This window comes from Squalius cephalus (assembly GCF_949319135.1).
Source record: "Squalius cephalus genome assembly, chromosome: 8".
NCBI classification, from domain to species: domain Eukaryota; kingdom Metazoa; phylum Chordata; class Actinopteri; order Cypriniformes; family Leuciscidae; genus Squalius; species Squalius cephalus.
Genome location: NC_137129.1, coordinates 38682162 through 38706105, shown reverse-complemented (window position 1 = coordinate 38706105; position 23944 = coordinate 38682162). Strand labels below are relative to the sequence as shown.

At 40.2% G+C, this 23944-nt stretch overlaps 1 protein-coding gene across 3 annotated transcripts in view; it reads right to left on the bottom strand.

The window, feature by feature from the left end:
- Positions 1–6118: 6118 nt before the first annotated feature.
- The window catches only part of LOC307163579 (CD209 antigen-like protein C), a 97992-nt gene continuing 80166 nt past the window's right edge, over positions 6119–23944 (bottom strand). For all 3 annotated transcript variants that reach the window (XM_079879689.1, XM_079879690.1, XM_079879691.1), the window contains 5 exons: positions 8641–8682; positions 8262–8333; positions 7976–8130; positions 7248–7357; positions 6119–7134 (listed from right to left, as the gene is read on the bottom strand). In XM_079879689.1, coding sequence (XP_079735815.1) covers positions 6960–7134; positions 7248–7357; positions 7976–8130; positions 8262–8333; positions 8641–8682 — 554 coding nt within the window. In that variant the 3' untranslated portion in view covers positions 6119–6959. The remainder of the gene's footprint in view (positions 7135–7247; positions 7358–7975; positions 8131–8261; positions 8334–8640; positions 8683–23944) is intronic.

The following is a 23944-nucleotide window of genomic DNA, read 5'->3' as shown; positions in this document are numbered from 1 at the left end:
TGATCCGTTCGGCCGAGCTTTCGATGTTGTCATGGAAAGGTCAGTTGTTTTTTGTCACATGACCTGCGTGCTCTTGCGGCATTCTGAAAAGTTGTTTTCATCTCAACACGGCACAGGAGCGCCTGGACAAACGAGCGCGCTGCATCGCATGCGTGTCGCAACCGCGTCGCTTCTTTTATGAGCACACGTCCAAACCTCAGCCAGGTGGTCGCTGAATAAAACTCCCACAAATATCACGGAATCACCGAACAACGTCGGCATTATTTAATCCTATGACCAGTGTTTGTAACAGCTGCCGTATGCATATGGATAGCCTCAAACTTAGCTATGCAGCTCCCTAAATACAATGACAAGCAGTTTTATAGATGAGGCATTCGCGTTTTCCATTTGGACCCACAAACTTGCTTAGCTATAGTTGCACGCACATAGAGCAACGTGTTTCCACTTTCAAAGTGTATTTCAGCTAAGTCAAACAGTTAAAAAGATGCTTTGAAATTTTAAAACTAACCGTTGTCTAGAAGAGGCTTCTAGCACTCTGCTAGTGTGGGAGGGGCAGTGCATGGGCTGCACGTGAACTGCAGCGTCTCCAGCAACACAGAGCTGCCTGCAGACGCCTGTCTGTAATTAATGCCGGGGAAAAAACTATCGGCGAACGCAGCAGCTGCGTATCGGCCGATGCCGATACACGTCAAACCCGCAAATATCGGCCCGATTTATCGGCCGACCGATATATCGGTCGATCACTACAACAAAGAACAATAATTACAGTATCACAGAGACAAAGAACAAGTTTGTGAGATGCAGGGTACAGTACTGTAAAAATCAGCCTGGTCTCATTGTTAATACGTAGGTATTAATACGTAATTTTCAAAGATAGAAAACGTACTTATTTGTACGTTTTTATTATGCTGAAACGTATAATATGGACATATCTGCAACGTTTAAACGTACCATTATTACGTTTTTTCAGCTAAAAAACGTAAACTATTTACGAATATTTCATATCATAAAGATATCTGTATAATTTCCCTTTTACCATTTTATAGATTATAAATGTAAGGTGATCTCTTAACCCTACTCCCAAACCTAAACATACCCATTTTATAGACAAAATTAAAAGGATAGGCTAAAACGTAATGGACCTATTTAGGGAAATGGCAGTTTTATTAACAATATAGCATTAAAATATAGTTTGAGCCACTAATCCTACCCCTAAACCTAACAATTTCTTAAAACTATGTAACGTTAGTTACAATTATAAAGAAAAACAACAGACAGACACGTATAATCACAATAATTTATTTTTGAGAAAATGTCAAAACCGGTACCAAAAGTCGTTCACATGATGATGTGTCGCAGTCCTCTCTGGCAGTATATAATAGTTTTGTATGAGGTAACGTTACAGAGCAGAATTTAAATTATTAATCCATGAAAATGTTAATCCGGTTTCGGTTCGCTGGTTGCTCTGTGAAGGCGCGCGCGCTTCTCCATTTCAAATGTAGCACACCAACTTAAACACGGCATGTCACAATCTGTGACGAAGCATGCGAGAGCCAATGAGCGTTTGATATCACTGCCGTAAAACATGTCGTAACGCTTCGGGCGCAATGTTTGAATTTGAATTCACTACGAGCGCGGGATTTGATGTTTACGGTCTCTGCTGAGAATGGAGATGAAGATCACTGGATTTGGATCTGTTTCTTGCAAACGCATGGATTCTAAAGATTTGGATTACATCAAGCTAATAAAATTGATGTCTTTTGTGAATTTATGTTGTGTTTTAGTGTATTATGGGTCTAGGAGAAAACGCCTTTTGTGTCTCACGGTAAATAGCCTAAACCAAATATTACAAAATGGTTAAACGATTAAAGAAGGTATTTTTAAGGTTTTAAAGTGTATTCTTGTTTAACACCATGTAGGCTAATCCTCCGAAACGAGTTTGCAGCAGAAGGCACGAACAGAGCGAAATGTTATTTATGAGTAACGTTATTATATGAGTAATGTTAACGTTAAACTGTATAAATAAATGCGACTGAAAATTTAATTGATAAGACAATTGAATGCAATAGAGTCAAAACATTAATGCCACGATTTTAATATGCATAAGTTAAGGAATACATACTAATTTGTACGTCGGTAAAGTTGTTTATACGTAAATAAATTAAGTTTTTTTTGCTGTCAATACGTAAATATTATAAGTTTTAGTACTGTAAATACGTCAGTATTATACGTTTCTGTGTGTATAAAATGTAAATAAATGTACGTATGGTAGAACTACACTTTACGTAAAAATACACACGTATTCTCATGAGATCACGTTGCAGCAACCAGGGTCTAAATGAAGTTGCGGGTAAATAATTCCCCCTCCGAAAGTCCCTACTGGCGAAGTAGTACTTTTTCAAAGTTCAGGAACTTTCAGGGATGGAACTTGTGCGCTGAACATGTTGATTGGTTGACTCCACGCAGCATTTTATTTTAACGGGCATGTATTGACGAGGCTCACTCACCGAGTACTGTTATCAGAATGCTTTTATTCTGTTCAATAACACAGTGTTGGACTTGGCTAACTGCCGCTTTATACTGCCATCTAGTGGCCCAGTTAGCATGGAACAATCTTCCCTTCTTTTTTTTTCTTTCTTTTTTTTTTACTTCATACACAAACAATATTTGATCCTCCTTCAAAATAATACAAATAACTCTTTACATTCCACCATTTACAATTCTTAGTTGTCTCCACTTAAATGTGAAACTTTAACAAAATTCTTCTTCTGCTTACCCTGGTTTTACAAAAAAAATGTAACTGTTATCTGAACACATCTTCACATTTCTTCTATCAGTCTTTGTGGTCTTTTAATTTGTCTTTTTGGACGTTCTGTCTAAGTTTCAACGTCTTTCTCTTTATCAGTCTCTGATAACTTGCCTTACAATTTTGATTGTTCACATTGCTTTGAGATTTCCAGGTCATGTGAGTCACTTTCCTTGATTCTTATGTCTCTCTGAGGCACTTTCAGTAGGTGTCTTCTGTTCCGCCTCATTATCTTTCCATGTTCTGTCAACACTTCGTATGACCTGGGTGTAGTCTCTTTTACCACTTAGGCCAGCGGTCCCCACTGTCCATCACATCTCACCCGCACTACTTCTTCCTGAGCTAGTGGACTCAGCGGTTTTTGTCTGTTCTGTTGTAATGCCTCACCTGCCTCTCATGCGCAGAATTCAGTGTACTCTGTACCTTGTGATGCTTCACTGATGGAAGCTTTGTCCGCAGTTTCCTATTCATGAGCATTTCTGCCGGTGAAAGGCCATTCAACCGAGCATCACCATTGGAGAATGACCTTTCACGGGCAGAAATGCTCATCAGGCCACTCAGCAGGACTCCCAAGCCACGCCTACAGTTAAACAACAAGACTAGGCTACTAGTGAGTCTCCATGACGAGACTGCCCGGGATTTCGAGATCGCCCAAAATGTCCGGGATCCGGCTTTTGCGTTCTACACTCACCATTCATTATGTTTACTGTGGAGAGCAGGACAAGACTGAGGGGCGCGGGAGAACGGCGCGAGGCCGGTGGCGTGATTACTGATGAGCGACGGAGGAGCGGGAATTTTCTTAGCAATGTTAAAACGCACATCAACTGATCACTTGTTTAGCGTTCATGTAAACACTACATTCAGATTCACCACTCGGAATGAATTCAGTTAGATTGAAACAAAAGGTGTGCATGTAAACAATGAATGCCGACTGCAGAATCTGAATCCCGGACATTTTGGACGATCTCGACGGCCGGACATGTCCGGGAAAAAGAGGATGGTAACCCCTACTACTTAGCTTTCTCCACAGAACAAGAGCCTTCTAGCTTAGCTTCCAAATAAAGATTGCTGACACTATGTGTACATTCTGTGAGTGAGATCCCACCCTCTATGGGCGGGTTGAAAACATGAGGAACAGCTCCTTCTACTGGCTGTAGTCTTTAGCCTCTGGCCAAAAAATCCTCCGATGACGCAAAATGACGATTTTTGCATCATAGGAGGATTTTTTCCAGACAAAAATGACATAAATCTCTCGTCTCAGGGGGATATGAGGGAGGAAAGCACGGTAATTCAAAAACACTACGGGTTTTCTACTGATACAAAGCTTAATGCTAAATCCTGAAGTATCCCTTTAAGGGTAGGTGACAGAGCAGTCGGTGGGAACCTATAACCAGGAACAACCCCCACACAGTGCTGTTTCAGTGTTTTCCCATTGGAAAACACTCACACAACACTGCATGTCTCTGTCAGGAATGCATTGCTTACTTTTAGAGTCATCTTTGAGTAATTGATGTCATGTATTTATTATTTCTGAATTGGCTTTTAACCATTTACTTTACTTTAATTGACATGATACATTTTTATCTGACAAATAAATGTTACATCTTGATTTATTCTGAAGTTTTCTGAAATCATTATTTTAGTAGATAATGAGCTGGTGCTACCGCAGCTCTGTGTCCAGGATAGGTCAAACTAAAGACGCATATATGAACGGAGCAGTAGCCACGTCATCTGAAGACCTTTTGATTTCTGTCTATCACTGATTTTGCAAGTTGTACGGAAGTGGCTAAAATAAACTACACTTTTTTTGTGTGAGTGAGCAGTAGGCAACCGACTTAAGAGCCATTAGCAAACCCTGCACTCTCTGACCAAGATCAGACTGGCGAGGCTGTGTCCGTGAAATCCACGTAAGCCCGGGGCGTGTGACTTTGTGCGGCATCGGGTCCTTTAATGAATTAATAATTTAAAGTATGGGATGCTCAAAATAATCAAAGATCTAAATTAATTCATAATCAATATTTTTGACTATTTTCTAATAAGAATCACAATCTAAATTTGATTATAATTTGAAAATGGAGTCAGATTAAGTGTAGAGCTAAAGAAATATTTAAACTAAATTCCAATAAATTAAGTGAACTTCACTGGAACGCTGAAAAGACATACACGCATTATACCTTCGCGCCAGGCTGTTGGATTCCGTCTTTGGGCCAATGGGTGGTCTCTACAATATCATAATAAATTTGACAATTATTTTTATTTATGTATTAATATACAACTTATACAATACATACTACCAGTCAAAAGTTTGGAATAATTAAGTTAAGTAAATGATTTAGTGTTTTCGAAAGAAGTCTCTTCTGCTCACCATGGTGCATTTATTTTATCAAACATACAGTAAAAACAATAATATTGTGAAATGTTATTACAATTATAAAATAACTGTTTAAATATGTTGGAACATTTTATTTATTCCTGTGATGCAAAGCTGAATTTTCAGCATCATTACTCATTACTTCAGTGTCAAGAAAAATGTATTTTTATTATCAGTGTTGCTTTTTATTTTTGTGGAAACCATTGAAACACTACCATTCAAAAGATAAAAAAAAAAGAAAGAAACAAAAATAAATGAATAATCTCATTCAGCAAGGATACATTAAATTGATCAAAAATGACAGTAAAGACATTTATAATGTTAAAGATTTCTATTTCAAATAAACGCAGTTTATTAAACCTTATGTTCGTCAAAGAAGCCTGAAAGTATAAAGATAATAATAAGAATCATTATTAATAACTGAGCACCAATAATTTATAATAGTTGAGCAGCAAAACAGCAAAGAATGATTTCTGAAGGATCATGTGACACTGAAGACTGGAGTAATGATGCTGAAAATTCAGCTTTGATCACAGGAATAAATTAATACAACATCAAAAGTGTTTGGTTAGCATGAAGTCAGTTAGCTCCTGCTGGTAAAATGCTAAATGTGTCTTTCTTCATTGACATCCTTTCAAAAGCAGGCTACACTTTAGAAACACCTTAACCTGGTAATGCTGTTCCATGAACACTCGAGGGCGCCAAACACTCGCAAAATGAGTGTAAACAGAGAAATGTGTCCAATGTAATAAATAAACTTTGAAAGACAATAGATAGTGTATTGTGCTCATTTTGAAAGGATGAGCTAAACATAAAGTAGAATAAATGGTTCATATTTGTAAAACACTTTGGATAAAATAATCCTGATGAGTGAATAAATATAAATAGGCAAACATACGTAAGTGTTTACATTAGAATGTTTGTTTATTTTTGTCCAGACTGTTATTGATTTATTTGAGATGTTTTGATTTATTATAGCCTATTGTGTATGTTTTCTCTCCAAGAGAGAAGAATGAGGCTGTCTACTATTGCTTTACAAGTACATCCACAACATTAAGCATAAAATCTCATATTGTTGGCATTTAGATTTTACTGCAGTAGATTTGCCACCAAAAAAAAAAAAAAAACACTATATGTCACATATGGACAGGAGAATATTGCACTTATATGAAGAGGAAGTGTATAGGGTTTATATGTCCAGTGATCCCCTACTGGTAGATGCTGGAACTGCACTATTATCAGAACAATATTCTCATTTGACAGCATTTATAGTTGTGCATTCTGACTTTTTATTTTATTTTGCAAATGTTATATTAATAGCAAAAATGTATCATATTATAGTAGATGTTTGACCGTTCACCGTGATTTTGCCAAGTAAGACATGTTCCTGGATCAACATATTTTGTTGATCCTGGAATAACATTCCTGCCCCAAAATTTAGTCCTATCCTAACCCTATCCCTACCCCTAAACCTAACCCTACCAAAACTTTTCCCTAAAATCAGAGGGAAATGATAGGTGAATGACACTGATGTTGAAGCACCTCACCCTGGTTTTAAGCCCAAACTTGACATAAACTGTAAACATGTTCCTCAAATCTGATTGGTTGATTGGAAAGTTGATCCAGGATAAACAAAGATGTTGATCCAGGAACATGTGGTACTTGGTGAATCACGTTCATCATGTTTGACCCCGCATGTGTGTAATGTCTTTTGTTTCACAACAGTTGTTTGATTAAATGACAGAATAATAACTTTTGGGTGAACTATTCAGGAGGGATGAATTAAACCGCAGCAGCAGCTTCACACACAAATCTTTTCTCTTGGAAACAGAAAGCATCCGTCCAGAAATCCGTCTCTCCCATTTTATGTCCCAGACTAGCACAGTCTTCACCGGCAGGATGGCCTTCAGTCCAGTTATCAGGCTCACTGACTCCATCCTCTCGTTTCATCCAGAATCTGCAGGACAAAAAAAAAACTAATTGCTTCTGTTTGGCAGCAACCTGCTAATTATTGAAGTATTGTTAGTTTTAATGCAGAGGTTGTATTGTCAAGATTAATGAAGCTCTTACTCTGCTGAATCATTTAGTGGCTGGTTGTTCACCCAGACCCAGTGTCCCTCAGTGTCCAAATCATTAAGACCAATCCAGTGCGTCACTTTAACTTTAGAGGTCAGAAAATCCTGATGGAGAAAAACATGTTTTTGTCTTGTGATATATTATAATACACATAAGGTTTGGAGCAGAGAAACGTGTAGCCTAATATTTAATGTCAGTGGGAAAACACAATTGACTATTCATTGGATTTATTGAGAATGATTAATCGGGGCATGTTATTCTAAATCATGTTGTTGTTTTTTTTTAATCTTTAAAAATAACATGAATAACATGCTCCACTACTGAAACTACTTTCTTTTTTTAGATATCATGCATCAAATTTAAGGCTTTTGAAATGTTTGCTCGGTGAACAAGCCAAGAACAAGTCTTTTGAACAAGATCCTAACTTTCACCCAATCTTCTTAGACCATCAGAGACTAAATTTAACCATGATCATCAACTTGAGGAAAAAAATATTGTTCTTTCTTTCTCTACTTTTCTGTAGTAGCCAAATCTATATTATACTGTACTTGGCATTGTGTAAAGCAAATGTAGTCACACTGACAAATTGTTATGTGATGTTTCTAATTTCCAAGTAACTGGAAAAATTGCCTACCTTTTTTGTTTAAGTCAGAAATACATCATGTTACAGAAGAAAAAGGGATTAATATACTGTAAATGAAGTGTTGAAGTGCAGAACACACCTGCTCTGCTTGGCTGTTTATGATCACTAGATGTCCTCCTCGACTCACACAGTGATCTCGACTCTGTGTCCAGTTCATCTTGACCGTAGAGAAGTAGTAGCACTTTCCCCCAGAATAAATCCAGTTTACGGCACAAAGTGCACAACCTGTGCTGGCTTTTGAGAAAGAGAGACAATTCAGTTATTAATTATTTCACTCATTTTTAGTAATTGTGCTTATTTATAGTACAGTATGTGTGTAATGAATGTCTTTTAACTTTGCACAAGGCTCAAATCTGAAGACATACGATTTAATCTGTTCAGCTTTCTAAGTGTTTCCTCATGCTGGTTGTGGAGCACATCAAACTGTTCTCTGTAATCTGCATGACAAGGCCAAAAACAAACACAATCAGGATGGAAATGAGCCATTCTTCAGAACACAATACTCTTGAAGTTAATCAAAGTTTGGTTCAGTGTGCAGAACACTTTGTCTAAGCCTGTGTCATGGGTGTGAAAGAGAATTGCAGTCTGGCGTAGTTGTCTGTGAGCCATGACTGGTACAGAGACAGTTATGAAAAAGGAAGAAAACAAATGGTTGGAGAAATGTGTTCAAATGACTGACTTCTATTTACAGAACAAAAAGAACTGTGATATATTTTGATATGTATGAATCTGAACTTAACTTACTGGTGTAGTTAGCTGTAAGTTCCTCAAGCTCTCTTCCCATGGCTGGTACAGAAACAGAACAATTGGTTGAGACTAACTTGTATTTCCTCTACAAACAAAACTGTAATTAAACAAGTTAAATTAAAACGGGTTCAGAATTAGAAATAGCACCTCTTGGTCTGTGTACGGTATACAACTGAAACTAACACAACTTACTGTCTTTAGCGCTGAGACGTTCTCTAACTCTGGTGTAGTTGTCTGTAAGCTCTCTCACCATGTCTGGTACAAAGATGGTTATGAAGAAAGGAGAAAACAAGTGGTTGGAGAAATGAGTTCAAAGTGTGTTGAAATGAGTTGAGGGATTTAATCTAAACTGGTTCAAGCTGAAACTAACACAACTTACTGTCTTTAGCGCTGAGACGTTCTCTAACTCTGGTGTAGTTAACTGTAAGTTCCTGAAATTCTCTTGCCATGACTGGTACAGAAACAGTTAATAAATTAAGTAAATGAAAAAATTAAACAAACAAACAAACAAACAAACAACCCACCATTTTACTCACATGTGCTCTTGGTCTCCTGGGCAGAAAGTTTCACTGACAGACTGGAAACTGAATAAAGATAAAACATAAGCAGTAGCAGTGATATAATTTGTATAAAAAAAAAAAAAAAAAAAGAAAAGAAAAGAAAAAAAGGCATTTTGTCACAATTATGTGCAATCCACTTAAATTTGTAAAATATAGCTTAGTTAACATAATTTATTTAGGGACTGCATGAATAATTGGAACTACACCAGGAGAGTAAATGTAACAATTAGGTGTTATATTAAGAGTTTTTCAGTAAAAATGTTTCAGTTGTTACAAATATATGTGCAATAAGGTCAGCTGCAAAAATCCACAGATTTTTATAACAAATACTTTTTTTTACTTCATGTCTAGTAAATCCTGACAGTTTTTTAATGGCAAAATAGAGTTTGTGCTGGTCAAGCTGTTAGTAAATCTTCCTCTAAGTGCTAAGAAAAAAGGGAGAGGGAGGGGGAGGGGGAGGGGAGGGGAGGGGTGGGTTTGGGGTGAACTATCACTTTAAATTTATTCAGTTAAGTTATTAAGTTTGTTTATTTTTTTAATTATTGTTTAATTAGTTAATTTTTTAATCAACTTACTTTTGAGTTCACTGAACAATATATTTGTATCTGTGTATCTATACTGTAAAAAATATTATACTGTATATATATATATATATATATATATATATATTATTATTATTATTATTATTATTATTATTATAAGTTGTATATAAAGCAAAGATTATTGGAGTACATTTTAAAAGAAAATATTATTTCAGTCTTTACTTCAAAATTTCACATTTAAATCAATGCATAGTATCATATTAGTTATGAAAATCATATAGTTATACTCACACAGTATACCCAGAATACAGAGACCTCCAAGGGCAAAAACCAGAGAAACAGCAAAAACAATCAGAAGAATTTTAGTCCATTTAGGAGGACAAACTTCCCTCTCACTGTCTTGCTCTTCAGTGGAGTTATCTGTGATTGGAAATTTGATGAGATGAAGGAAATTATTGCTAAACCAAAAATAGCATTCATATTTTCTCATTTTATTTGTCTTATACTATTTTTTTAGAGGGTAGAATGAGTAAGTTAAGGCTAAATTATTTTTAAAATAATCTCGTCAGAAGACTCTTGAATCAAGTATCCTGTATACGTGAGTGGACTCTCTGCTCTTTTCAGCTTTAGTTTCCGCTTATGCTAAATCTAAATCTGTCATTGGAAAATGAGGCGGCTTCTGCATTAGGTAGGCCTACATCTTTCCATGAGGGACAATTTGGCCATGCATGACTTGTCCCTCTCAATATCTATGGTGATTACATCCCTATATATAACATATATTCTATGTTTTATATATATATTGTGATAGAAACATTTTATGTAATGGGTATTTTCAACATTAAATGTACAGAGAAACGCAGACTAAGGATGCTCAGGTCAAAGGCCATATATTACACCAAAAAGTGCTTAACGCAGTAGAACTAACAGTCATATGACTAGCTCAGATCATTACAAACCAATCACCAGAACAAATCACAGTGAAGAAGACTTGAGTGACATTGATTTTTACTCAACTGTATGATATAAATGAACATGTGTCTTTCTATTCAGGAGATTCACTTGGTTGTTGTGACCAGTGATCTCCCGGCCGTGAATAAAACTTAATTTCTACAAAGAGCAACTTGGGAGTCGTGTCAGGTATTTGCTGCGCAGCTGAGAAACAGATTATACGCTCAAAAGAAAACAAAAGAATATCAAAGTGTGATTGAGGTAGGAATAGAAGTAGGCCTACTAAAGATTCTACGCTCAAAAGAAAACAAAAGAACATTTAAGTGTGATTGAGGTAGTAGCTTCATCGACGGGACGCCGTCACCATATATATATACAGTGGTGGTCAGAATTAATGGCACCCCTGGTAAATATGATAAAAAATGGCTGTAAAAAAATAAATCTGCATTGTTTATCCTTTTGATCTTTCATTCAAAAAATTTGCAAAAATCAAACCTTTCATTGAAGTAAAAGAATTGAAAGTGGGGGTAAATCACATTATAAAATAAATGTTTTTCTCCAAAACATGCTGGCCATAATTGTTGGCACCCTGTTATTAAATACTTTTTGCAACCTCCTTTTGCCAAGATAACAGCTCTGAGTTTTCTCCTATAATGCCTGATGAGTTTGGAGAACACCTGACCTGAGATCAGAGACCATTCCTCCATACAGAATCTCTCCAGATCCTTCAGATTCACAAGTTCATGTTGGTGCTTCATCTCTTCAGTTCAGCCCACTCATCTTCTATGGGGTTCAGTTTAGGGGACTGGGACGGCCATGGCAGAAGCTTCATTTTGTGCTCAGTTACCCATTTTTGTGTTGATTTTGATGTTTGTTTTGGACTGTTGTCCTGATGGAAGATCCAACCACGGCCCATTATAAGATTTCTAACAGAGGCAGACAGGTTTTTGATTTTTTATCTGTTGGTATTTGCTAGAATCCATAATACCATGTATCTGAACAAGATGTCCAGGACCTCCAGCAAAAAAATAGGCCCACAACATATGATCCAGCAGTATATTTAACCGTAGGCATGGGGGATTCTTCATCCCTGTTTGCACCAAACACATCTGGTGGGTTTGCTGACAAAAATCTTTTTTTCATCTGACCACAGAATCCGGTCCCTTTTGAAGATCCAGTCGTGTCTGACAACTGAATATGCTGGAGTTTATTTTTGGAGGAGCGAGGAGGATTTTTCTTGAAACCCTCCCAAACAACATGTGGTGATGTAGGGGTTGTTTGATAAATATTATTTTTTTGGCTTTCTGACTCCAAGACTCAACTAATCTCTGCAATTCTCCATCTGTGATTATTGGAGAGTCTTTGGCCACTCAAACTCTTGCAGGCTCCCACATTTTTTGTGGGGATCAGGTAGTAGGCTTTACTAGGCCTCCCTGAGGGCTGAATCCCTCATACTGTGGTACTAAGTGGCCCTGAGGTTGAACTATCAGGTAGTAGGCCTCATAAGGCCTCCCTGAAGGCAAAGCCCCATAGACAGTCAACTGGACTGCCAGTCTGGCCCACTGTCAGCTGTGGTTTTCAGGTAGTAGGCCTCTCCAGGCCTCCCTGAAAGTAAGCTCCTTCATGTCATGGTTCTCTGGTAGTAGGCCTCACCAGGCTTCCCTGGAGTTGAGTTCCATCATACTTTGAGTTTCCACTTAATGTGGTTTTTCTTGAGTTCTGTGGTTATCAGATAGTAGGCTTCACCAGGCCTCTCTGAAGGAGAGCTCCCACATACTGTGGTTGTCAGGTAGTAGGCCTCTCCAGGCCTCTCTGAAAGTGAGCTTCCACGTTCTGTGGTTATCAGATAGTAGGCTCCATCAGGCCTCTCTGAAGGTGAGCTCCCACATACTGTGGTTGTCAGGTAGTAGGCCTCTCCAGGCCTCTCTGAAAGTGAGCTTCCACGTTCTGTGGTTATCAGATAGTAGGCTTCACCAGGCCTCTCTGAAGGAGAGCTCCCACATACTGTGGTTGTCAGGTAGTAGGCCTCTCCAGGCCTCTCTGTAAGTGAACTCCCATGCACTGTGGTTATCAGGTAGTAGGCCTCACTAGGCCTCCCTTAAATTGAGCTCCACGTTTTGTGGTTGTCATGTAGCAGGCCTCTCTAGGCCTCTTTGTAAGTGAACTCCCATGCACTGTGGTTATCAGGTAGTAGGCCTCACTAGGCCTCCCTGAAGTCGAGCTCCCACATACTGTGGTTGTCATGTAGTAGGCCTTACCAGGCCTCCCTGGAGGGTTAGCTCCCACTTACTGTGCGTTTCCACTTAGCATGGTCTTTAAGGTAGTAGGCCTCTTCAGGCCTCCCTGAAAGTGAGCTCTCACGTTTTGTGGTTATCAGATAGTAGGCTTCACCAGGCCTCTCTGAAAGTGAGCTCCCACGTACTGTGGTTGTCAGGTAGTAGGCCTCCCCAGGCCTCTCTGAAAGTGAGCTCCCACATACTGTGGTTGTCAGGTAGTAAGGCCTCTCCAGGTCTCCCTGAGAGTAGTTTCACAGTGGTGCTGGGTTTTGTAAGCTAGTGGCCGCTTACTTTCAGTTTAGCAGACCTTATCAGGCAGCTACCGAAGGTGAGCTTGCGCCCTGGCTCGACTCAAGTTTTTATTCTCTGCTACGGGTTCCCTTCTGGAACCTCTTTATCCTGCTACAGCCTGGTTGCCTACCAGGTAGATCTATGCTCCCCTCACTGAGGGTCAGTATGAGTATGTGTTCTCCTGAGTCTGGTCAGTCGGTCGTAGGCCTCTCATGGGGCCTCCCAGTTAGATCAGTCCTTAGGCCCTCACAGGCCTCCTTAGTGTTTTGAAACACAAACACTGGGTTGATCCGTGGATCGAGTAGAGAAACTCCCCTCGCTGGCAAGGGTTGTAAAGCACTATGCTGAGTCATACTCTCCAGGATATCCCGTCTCAGAGATCCGGTCCGAGTGGTTCACTGCCTGCTTCGCAGTCCCTCGGGTTGGATGCCTTCCTAAAGGCAAGTGTCCAGAGGCTCTGTCTTCGGACAGACAGGAAGTGGCCAAACTGTAGTGTCTTATATGGTGACACCAGGTCAGGCCTGCCTGGTGGCATTTCAGGTGGCACGTTCCCCTGAATAGTGACTGGCTGGGGTTCCCTCAGGTTCCCTAGCCACATTCCCTAGAAGGGACCCCTTCTAAGAAGTTGAAGTTGTGGTCCTAGGCCCTTGAGCAGGCCCAGGTAGACCTTTCACTAAACTATGTTTATGGAGGTTTTCTGTGGTGTCATTTAGCTTGGGCTATGACCGTAGGGAGTGCTGTCACTGACAGCTCAGTGTGACCTGGGGGTGAGTGGTACTAGCGTTCATTTGAATTACCGGTTCTGACAGTTGTCACTGCCTTTTGGCATGCACTCCCCTTAGCATGGTGGCGTTGGTATATCGTTCCCCATAGCGTCATTCTGACGTAGTGTAGAGTTCCCTTTCGAAAGGGAACGTCTCAGGTTACGACTGTAACCTATGTTCCCTGAGAACAGGGAACGAGACACTACGTCTTCCTGCCATGCCTCGGGGCCTGCCTGCAACAGTCCCTTCAGACGATAGGATGTTTGTCATGTTTGCAAGGCGCCCTTTTATACTTGCAGGTTGCACGTTAATCATTCACGCTAATGATTCACGGGCTGTCGCCGGTCAGCATGATTGCTGTGAGATGATATTTGATTTCAGACACCTGTCACGCCTGAGGCGTTCCCCATAGCGTCATTCTGACGTAGTGTCTCGTTCCCTGTTCTCAGGGAACATAGGTTACAGTCGTAACCTGAGACGTTTTACTCATTGCGATGGATAATTAAGGGAATTTGGCCTTTGTGTTTCCTCATATTTAAACTCCTGTGAAACAAGTCATGCTGGACAATGTCATGTTCCTAGTCACCCTGGTGTGCTAAATAAAGGTAAATATTAATGAGAATATACTTCAGAGATATTTTACTCAAAAAAATCTAGGGGTGCCAAAGCTTGGAAAATGTAGTGAGCTAAGCTAGCAGTTACTCTGCATTAAATTAAGCTTCACTACACTGAAGCTACCACCCTGGAAAATGTAGCAAGCTAAGCTACAGGAACATGGCAAAAGTAGTTCACTACATCTAAGCTATTTTTTAAAATTACATTTTTATATTGAACCAACTTCACTCCAAATCAATGCTATCTCAGTGATCAATAAAACTGTAAGTCAAACAGATAGGCAAGCATAATTGTTCAGTTCAATTGTTTATTCAACAACTGTTCCAAACCAATTTGGCAACAAAAACAAACAAACAAAAAACGTGATCCACATAATAACAAAACCAGGTGTCGAGAGTGTGTGTGTATTCATCTGTATGTGTATGTATGCATATGCACATGTGTTTGCCTGGGTATGCACAATTTAGACTTGGGCACATTTGCAGGACTAACTGTAAGTTAATTTAAAACTCAACTCAGCTCAAACCACAATAGCAAAATAATTAAGACCTGCTCCAAACAACATTGCAAAAAAACAAAACAAAAACATGTCCTCTAAATCAGGGTTCCCAAACTTTTCCTTGACAAGGCCCCCCAAATACCACTAGGTTCTGGCCCTCTTTTGCAGGATGTGTTATTGAACCCATCGACAATACTACGGCAAATGTAGAAATAAATATATAAAACATCTAGTTGAACAGTGTTTAGTTGAAGACGCAAAAAAAAAACTGTGCACATTTAGCATACTCCCCTTCAGACTCTCTGTTCTTTAAGATTGGGTGCACCCAAAAACCATCTTTTCTGTCTTTTAAAGAAAATGAAAAGCTCGTCTTCACTGGATGATGATGATGAAGTGTCCATGTTTTCTCAGCTGTCGGCGCGAAAGTTTTGGAATGTTGAAGCTCTCTGAACGTCACAGACGCCGCAAATTCGCTTTTGAAGCGAACTATTCGCACACGAACTATTCGCTTTTCCGTTTCGCTTTTTCGTTACGCATCCGGTGTGAAAGGGCCTTTATGTTGCGCTATGTTAATCATGCGGCGCCCGAGTTGAGCTCGTGCTTCAGAAAATGTAGCTTCAGCTTGTGTGGATTATTTCATAATGTGATTTACCCCCCAATTTCAATTCTTTTACTTCAATGAATGATTAGATTTTTGCAAATTTTTTAAATGAAAGATCAAAAGGATAAACAATGCAGGTTTATTTTTTTACAACCATTTTTGATCATATTTACCAGGGGTGCCATTAATTCTGACCACCACTGTATATATATATACACACACATAAAACATATATTTAACAAGAAGCTAAACATTTAATATTTGACTTCTGTTTTATGAGAGGAATGTTGAATGACCAACAGTAATATCCAGAGATACAAGCTACTCAACTTATGATATTTCACCGTTTTGAATTTAAAATATGCTATCATACGTTTGATTCATGTAATTCATAACTAAATGTGACTGGATTCCCCAACCACCCGCAGTCCACACACGAAAAATCTATGGCTCTGCTCGAGCCGCCTAGACAGATGTGTGACATTTTAGCATAAAAACTAATAAATTCACCAAAGACTATTCACTATTAGTGCACTATTCATTTTGTAGGCTACCTATTTTAGAATAGCCTAGATTAGAGTAAACTTTATAGTTACACAATATGTAGACTATCGTAGTAGTTGATAATGTGACGCACTGAGAGTTCTAATCACACCTGTGTGATTGTACACTTTAAATCATTAATTATCAAATGTAAAATATATAATCTTTTGTCTTTTGGAAGCTGCATTTGGCTCAAAAATCTGAAGGCGCACATGCCTCCTTGGGTTGAATAGGCATGACGCGTCTGAATGCAATGTAGCCTATGTCACACTGGGCAAAAGCGGCTGTCAAATGGCTGTGTAATTGTTGAAAGAACACACAAAAAAGTAAGAAAACATAAGAAAAACATAAGTTACTGCAGTGCTAGAAATATAAATTTTAATACATATTGATAACACATCCTCTGCCTTACCTTTGTATTGAGAGCAGGTTTCACCTGAAGCAACTGATAAAAGTATGAAACTAGTATTTTCATAGATTGAATCCATTTCATGAGCCTGACAGAAGACCTGTCCACTGTGTCTTTTGTGCTGCTTGAGTTTGTTGAGAATAAGAAAGTCACATAAAATGTTACTCTTATACAGACATACAGGCAGGAAATAATGAATTTATAGGTTCGAATAAAAAAAAAAAAAAAAACACCTAAAGGTCAAGCATGACAACCCATACTCAGAATTTGTCCTCCGCATTTAACACCATCTAAGATAGTGCACACACATCAGGGGAAGTGAGTAGCACACACACACATTGCTGTGGCGCTCAGGGAGTGATTGAGTGTTAGGTGTCTTGTTCAAGGTCATTTCCTGTCGGCATTGATACTCAAACCTGCAGCCTTCGGGTTACCAGTCTGATACTCTAACCATTAGGCCACGACTGCCTCATGTTTAAGTGTTTAAATATGTCAGCCTCTATAAAAAGATGTAAAATTATATGTATGTATTCTCCAAAAGAGAAGAATGAGGCTGTCTACTATTGCTTTACAAGTACATCCACAACATTAAGCATAACATCTCATATTGTTGGCATTTAAATTTTGCTGCAGTAGATTTGCCACCTTAAAAAAAAAAAAAAAATCACCATATTAATGCACAGTTAATGTTGCTGTACTGGTGCATTAAATATATTTTACTCACTTGTACCATTCGTTTGTTGAGCAGACGGTTTCATTGAAACACTGATATCTGATTGAAGACATGGACAAAATTGCACATGACTTGAATTGAAGATTAAAAGCAGTAGCAGTGATACCACACACACACACACACACACATACATACATACATACATACATACATATATATATATATATATATATATATATATATATATATATATATATATATATATATATATATATACATATATGAAGGCTAATTTGAAAGATAAATAAGTATAAATAATGATAAATAATCTTTAGTTTAGCTCACATAGCTCGTGTGCACTGTGTGAAGAATTGAAAAAGTGACCTATAGGAAATGTGTCTTTGCGAATGTACATTTTTATATTTTTTTTAAATTATGGCATGCTTAATTATTTTTTTTTTTTTTTTTGCCAGTTCAATAATTGCCACGTAATGTTAATTTTATTATTTTGATTTGCTTAAAGGTGGGGTGAAATGCTCATTTTCACTCAATCTCCTGTTAATCTTGAGTACCTATAGAGTAGTATTGCATCCTTCATATCTCCAAAACGTCTTTAGTTTTATTATATTTATAAGTTAAAGATTGGCTGTACCGAGTCTTTCCGGAAAAAAACGAGCGGCTGGGGGCGGGCCGTGTGGGCGGTGTGCTATAGCTGTGCTAACTGATCTAACAACAACACAGAGAGACATTTGAAGTAGTTTACTCACCGTGACTGCTCGATCCTTAAGCATTAGACGATCTGCAAATAAGTCGATCTGGGCTTTGTTTATAAAACAATCATCGTCGAAATGCAGGGAACAAAGAGTCGTGCACAACCTCCGTTGATGCTTCGAAAAAACAAACTCCATCCACTATTCCCTTAACGCTGGGTTCTTTGGGAATCTGTGCAGGGTTGTCTTGCCCTGCCAACCAAAAACCCACTTCTTTGGTGACATTGACTTCCCTAAAGCCGAGCAGAGCGCTTTGAGGTAACGTACTGCTTTCGCTCTCTTCTCTCTCTGGTCTGCGAGTGCGCGCGCGGCCGCGGAGAAGTGCCCTTAGGACCCATATAAGGAAATTCCGCTCTATCTTACGTAAGACAGAGCCATACTCGAAAAAAACTTTCCGAAACTTGTGACAAACCGGAAGGAGTATTTTTGGAACAAAAATACTCCTTCAAACGTACAACTTAACTTTTGAAACTTTGTCCATGTTTAGCATGGGAATCCAACTCTTTAACAGTGTAAAAAACTCAGTATGCATGAAACAGCAATTCACCCCCCCTTTAATAGTTATAGTCATAACTTACGATCTATTTCGACCTCACTCAAACCGTCACCACGGTCTTACCTTGGATGACTAGTGCCATCAAGGTCACAAGGGAATGTAAGCCTCTCCTTCTTCACATCCCTGCTTAGCGGCCGAGAGCAGAATTGTGGACCCAAGTGTAACTGGGTCCGCCACATTGACCCTGTAATACCGGGCAAAGGTACAAGCTGAGCTCCATGATTCCGCTGCACATATGTCCGTTAGTGCCACCCCCTTCAGTGCTGCCCAGGATGTGGCCAGACTCCTGGTAGAATGAGCTACCAGGTTCCCTGGGACTGGTAAGGCCTGACTGGAGTATGTGTGTGCAATAGTGTCTACTATCCAATGTGATAGGCGCTGTTTCGAGGCTGGTTTTCCGATACTTTTCTTATCAAAACACAAAAACAACTGAGTGTGTAAATGTCGTAACGACTGTGTCCGCTCAATGTATGTGCGAAGTGCTCGAACTGGACATAAGGTAGCAAGATCAAGTTCTGTACAAGAGAGATCAGGATCAGGTTGAAACGCTGCAAGTTCGATTACTTGATTGATCGTGCAAGTATTAAGAACTTTAGGCAGGAAAGCCGGGTTCGGCCAAAGAGAGACCCCTGAATAGTTTGCTTTCCATCTCAGACAGTCTTCACTTACTGTTAAAGAATGTAACTCACCCACTCTCTTTGCTGAACAGATAGCAAGAAGGAAAACTGTTTTCCATGTCAGTGATTTAAGATCCGCTTGGGCCAATGGTTCAAATGGGGCTCTAGTCAATGACTGTAGAACCATGGGAAGATCCCAGGATGGTGATCTCAGCCTTTTTTCTGGATAGAGGCGACGTGCACCTTTGAGAAATTGAGTAACCAACATGTGTTTACCAACTGATAAACCTTCCACAATACTGTGGAAATGAGAAATAGCCGCCACATAAACTCTTATTGTGTTGACTTTTCCTCCTGAGCCTAAACGTGATTGAAGAAAGCATAAAATAGAATCAAGACCACAATTCATGGGGTATAAGTTTTTGTCCTGACACCAGTTAGAGAACACATGCCACTTGTTTGAGTAGTTATCCCAAGTGGAAGGCTCTTTAGCATTGTTTATGGTTTTCCTTACTGCCTCCTCTAGCTGACAAGAGAGTGGCTCAGTAGGGGCCAAACCCAGAGTTGTAAAGTGGCTGGGTTCGGGTGCCAGATCTGTCCCTCCACTTGAGAGAGAAGGTCTGCTCTGATTGGTAGTGGCCACGGATGGCCCTGTACCAGACGTAGGAGAAGCGGGAGCCAATTTCTCTTTGGCCGATCAGTAAGATCCTGCAATGTCCCAGATCCACCCGTTTGAGCACATGAGGAATCAATGGTAGGGGAGGAAAAGCGTATAATAAACCTCCCGGCCACTCGTGAGACAGTGCATCCAGTCTCAAAGGCCCACCTTGGCCGCTCAGAGAGAACCACATCTTGCAATGGGTTGTCTCGGCTGATGCAAACAGGTCGGTGTGGGCTCTTCCAAACCAGGTCCAAATCAGATGCACCACCTCCGGGTGTAATCGTCATTCCCCCGGGAGAGGTCCAGTTCGGGAGAGGAGATCGTCTGCCCGGTTCACTTCTCCAGGTATGTAGACTGCCCTGAAAGAGGCAAGTCTCGGGTGGGCCCAAAACAGAAGTCACCTGGTTTCCTGGAGGCAGCGCAATGACCTGGTGCCTCCTTGGTGATTGATGTAATAAACTGCCGACATATTGTCGGTTCTTACAAGGACATGCTTGCCCTGTAGGAACAGAATCAAGTGTCTCAAAGACAGATAGATTGCTCTCAGCTCCAGCACATTGATGTGTTCCATGGTCCAGGAGAACATCCATGAGCCTCTGACTGATCTTCCTTGCCAGACAGCCCCCCAACTTGTCAGAGAAACATCGGTTGTCACCACCATTCTCCTCGCTGGTATATTCCCCAAAGGAACACCTTGATCCAACCTGCTGCTTCTTATCCATGGACACAAAGCCTGAACACATTTCTGCGTGACCTTCAACTTCACTCGCATGTGTAATTTGGGGTGGAGTAGAAATTTGTTGATCCACCATTGCAGTGGTCGTGCTTTGAGCAGTCCCAGAGGCACTACCTTTATTGCTGCCGATATCATCCCCAGTAATCTTTGGAACTGTGCCAACTCCATCCGCTTGCCTAAGCGGAAAGATTGTGCCAGGGCAGATAACCTTGCTACCCTCTGTGGGGATAGAGATGCTGTCATTGTTAAGGTGTTCAAAACTAACCCAACAAATACGGTTTCTTGCCATGGTTCGACATTGCTTTTTTCGTGATTCATGCGGAACCCAAGCTCTTGTATATGGTTGATAACAGCCTCTGTATCTCTTAAAACCTGGTGACGGCTTGGTGCACAGATCAACCAGTCGTCCAAGTATGGGAGATCTTTATACCCACAGCCTGAAGAGGGTAAAGAGCGGCTGACACCACCCTGGTAAATACACGGGGAGAGAGGGAAAGGCCAAAGGGAAGGACCTCAAATTGATATGCTTGGCCTTGAAAAGCAAAGCGAAGGAATTTCCTGTGATCTGGATGAATGGGCACATGAAAGTATGCATCTTTGAGGTCTAGTGTTGTAAACCACTCGTTTGGCTCTATAACCTCCAATATTTGGGCGGTGGTCAGCATCTTGAATGGCAACACTTTTATGTATGCATTCAGATGTCTTAGGTCTAAGATGGGTCTGAGACCACCATCTTTTTTGGGCACAAGGAAATAGTTCGAATAAAACCCAGTGTGCTGTTCGTAGGGTTGTATTTGCCTGGACTGAGTCTTTGACCACAGTTAAGTGAATCCCTGAAAACGAAGGAGGTCGTTGCCGGAACTGGATTCTGTATCCGCTTTTTATCGTAACGAGTACCCAACGATCTGAGATTTTCCTCTCCCAGCTGTCCAGGCATAGCTGGGAGCAGATTCCGGTAGCTCTTCCAGGATTGCTACGCAGTTCCCCCATAGTGGCCTGAGCCCCTTGGGTTTCGCTTCTTTTGTGGTGCATCTCTAACTGATGTACGAGACCGAGCCATTTGTGAATGCCGTGGTGTTTGTCTGGCACTTTGGCTGCTATTAAATCTCTGAGAATGGGTATTTTGTCTTCTGTTGAACTCCCATGGTCCTGGCCGACTAAAATGGGGATGATGAGGGCTAGTTGCCTTAGCGGGACCAAACGTGCGTTGCACTGATTCTTTTCTACGCCGCGCTTGCTCCGCTTTATCAAGTGTCGTCTGAGAGTCTGGATGAAACACACGGCCTGGTGTGACGGGCATGTAGGTCAGTTCCTTCCTGATAGCATCAGGAAGGGAGGTCTGTGCCAACCAAATCTGTCTACGAGAAAGGATTGCAGATGACATAGAAGCCCCAATGTCTCTAGTAAGCTAGGCGTGCGTAATCAGGGCTGCATCGAACCCATAATGTCCCGATCCTCCGGATTTATAAGTTTCCATAAAGAAGCCAGAATTATGGCTAAGGCATTACCAGATCGGGCTGCACGTGTGGCTGAGTTGTAGGTTCGACACACTAGGTTATCGGTCTTCTAACACTCTTTCCGGGGACAGTGTGGGTCATCAGTCACCCGGTCTGGACCCAAGGATGTTAAAAATGCCATTTCACGCTGCACCGCTGGCATACCTCCCATGCCTGTTTCTGCAGCATATTGTATATTAGCAAAACGTCTGCAACAATGTTGTTTTCGTCAACGATGACGATAACTAAATTATTTCATTGACGCACCTTTTTTTTATGACGATAACGCGACGATGACTAGCTAAAAATGGCTCTAAGGTGACTAAAACATGACGAGACGTTTTCGAGTTTTCGTTGATGAGACGAGAAGGAACGAAAATTATTATAAGTCTGACATTCACAATTTATGTGATTTCTGCCTATTTTGCGTGAAATCTGTTTTGAGCTAAAAAAGTATCAGCAATGCTGTCCTTGTTTTGGGTACGCCCACCACCCGGCTGCCACCATGCCGCGCACCAGGTTCCACACAACAACAACACACCTGCGGCTAGTCACTCGCCACACATCTTCGATATGAGGCGCTGGACTGGACAAAAGCGAAACGAACTGCGCGAGCGAGCGACAGTGCGCGAGAGAGACCGAGTGTGTCTGCGCACGAGAGAGACCGAGTGTACGCGAGAGAGACCGAGTGTGTCTGCGCGCGAGAGAGACAGAGTGTGTCCGAGCATTAGTTTAGTAGGCTAATTGGTACAAAGTAATATATAATTATTATATAACTCAGATTATAACATAAATTATAACATAAATTATTATTTAACTAATTATATAATAAAGCCACAATTGCCAAAGTAAGAATGTTTTTATTCCTGGCTTTTTTGGAGTAAAACAGTGATTCCACTGTTACCACTTTATCTGTGTGTAATGTTGTAGTAGCTCAAAGTTTTTTGCTGTTTAAACTGTAAACCATTCCTTTATTACTGTGATTCCTGGTGAAAATAGCCTGTGTGCTGAAATTTTAGAAGAGCATCAATTCATGGAAAAAATATAACTTGAAATATGGGGATAAAAGGTTTCTGCCCAATGCGACAATGAAGTACAGCTTGGCAGCACTGCATCTCCGTCAATGAGAAAGTCTAGTTTATTATGCAAATGTTTTAAGGTTAACTGTTGTTTTATGAATTGCAACACTTGCTGCAACCTGTCAAACCTAAGCCCATTTCCAATACTTTTTAACCTAAATTAATTTGTTAAAGACTACCTTTTTTTCTTTTTACTAAAATTGACTAAAACCTTTTTGCGTTTTCGTCGACTAAAACTTGACTAAAACCTTTTTGTGTTTTCGTCGACTAAAACTTGACTAAAACTATCAAGTTTATAAGTGACTAAAATGTGACTAAAACTAAAAGGCATTTTCGTCCAAAAGACTAAGACTAAAACTAAAAGGGCTGCCAAAAACAACACTGGTCTGCAACCAGCATTGAACTGGGGTGCAGCTTTGGGGTGATTCCAAGCTTTGCTTAGCATTTGTGAATAGTCCTCAGTAACAGGAATCGAAACAGATGGTTGAGACTGGGAGACCCCAGCCCACACTCCTTGCACCACTGGTGCCGTTGATGCCTCAGCCTGGGTTTCCAGACCTAAAATTCTTGCAGCGCTAAGAATTCTGTTAAGAATGTCAGGTTGTGTACTGTCTCTATCAATAGCAGAAGACCTGGACTCATCTCCTTGATCTTTCTCACTC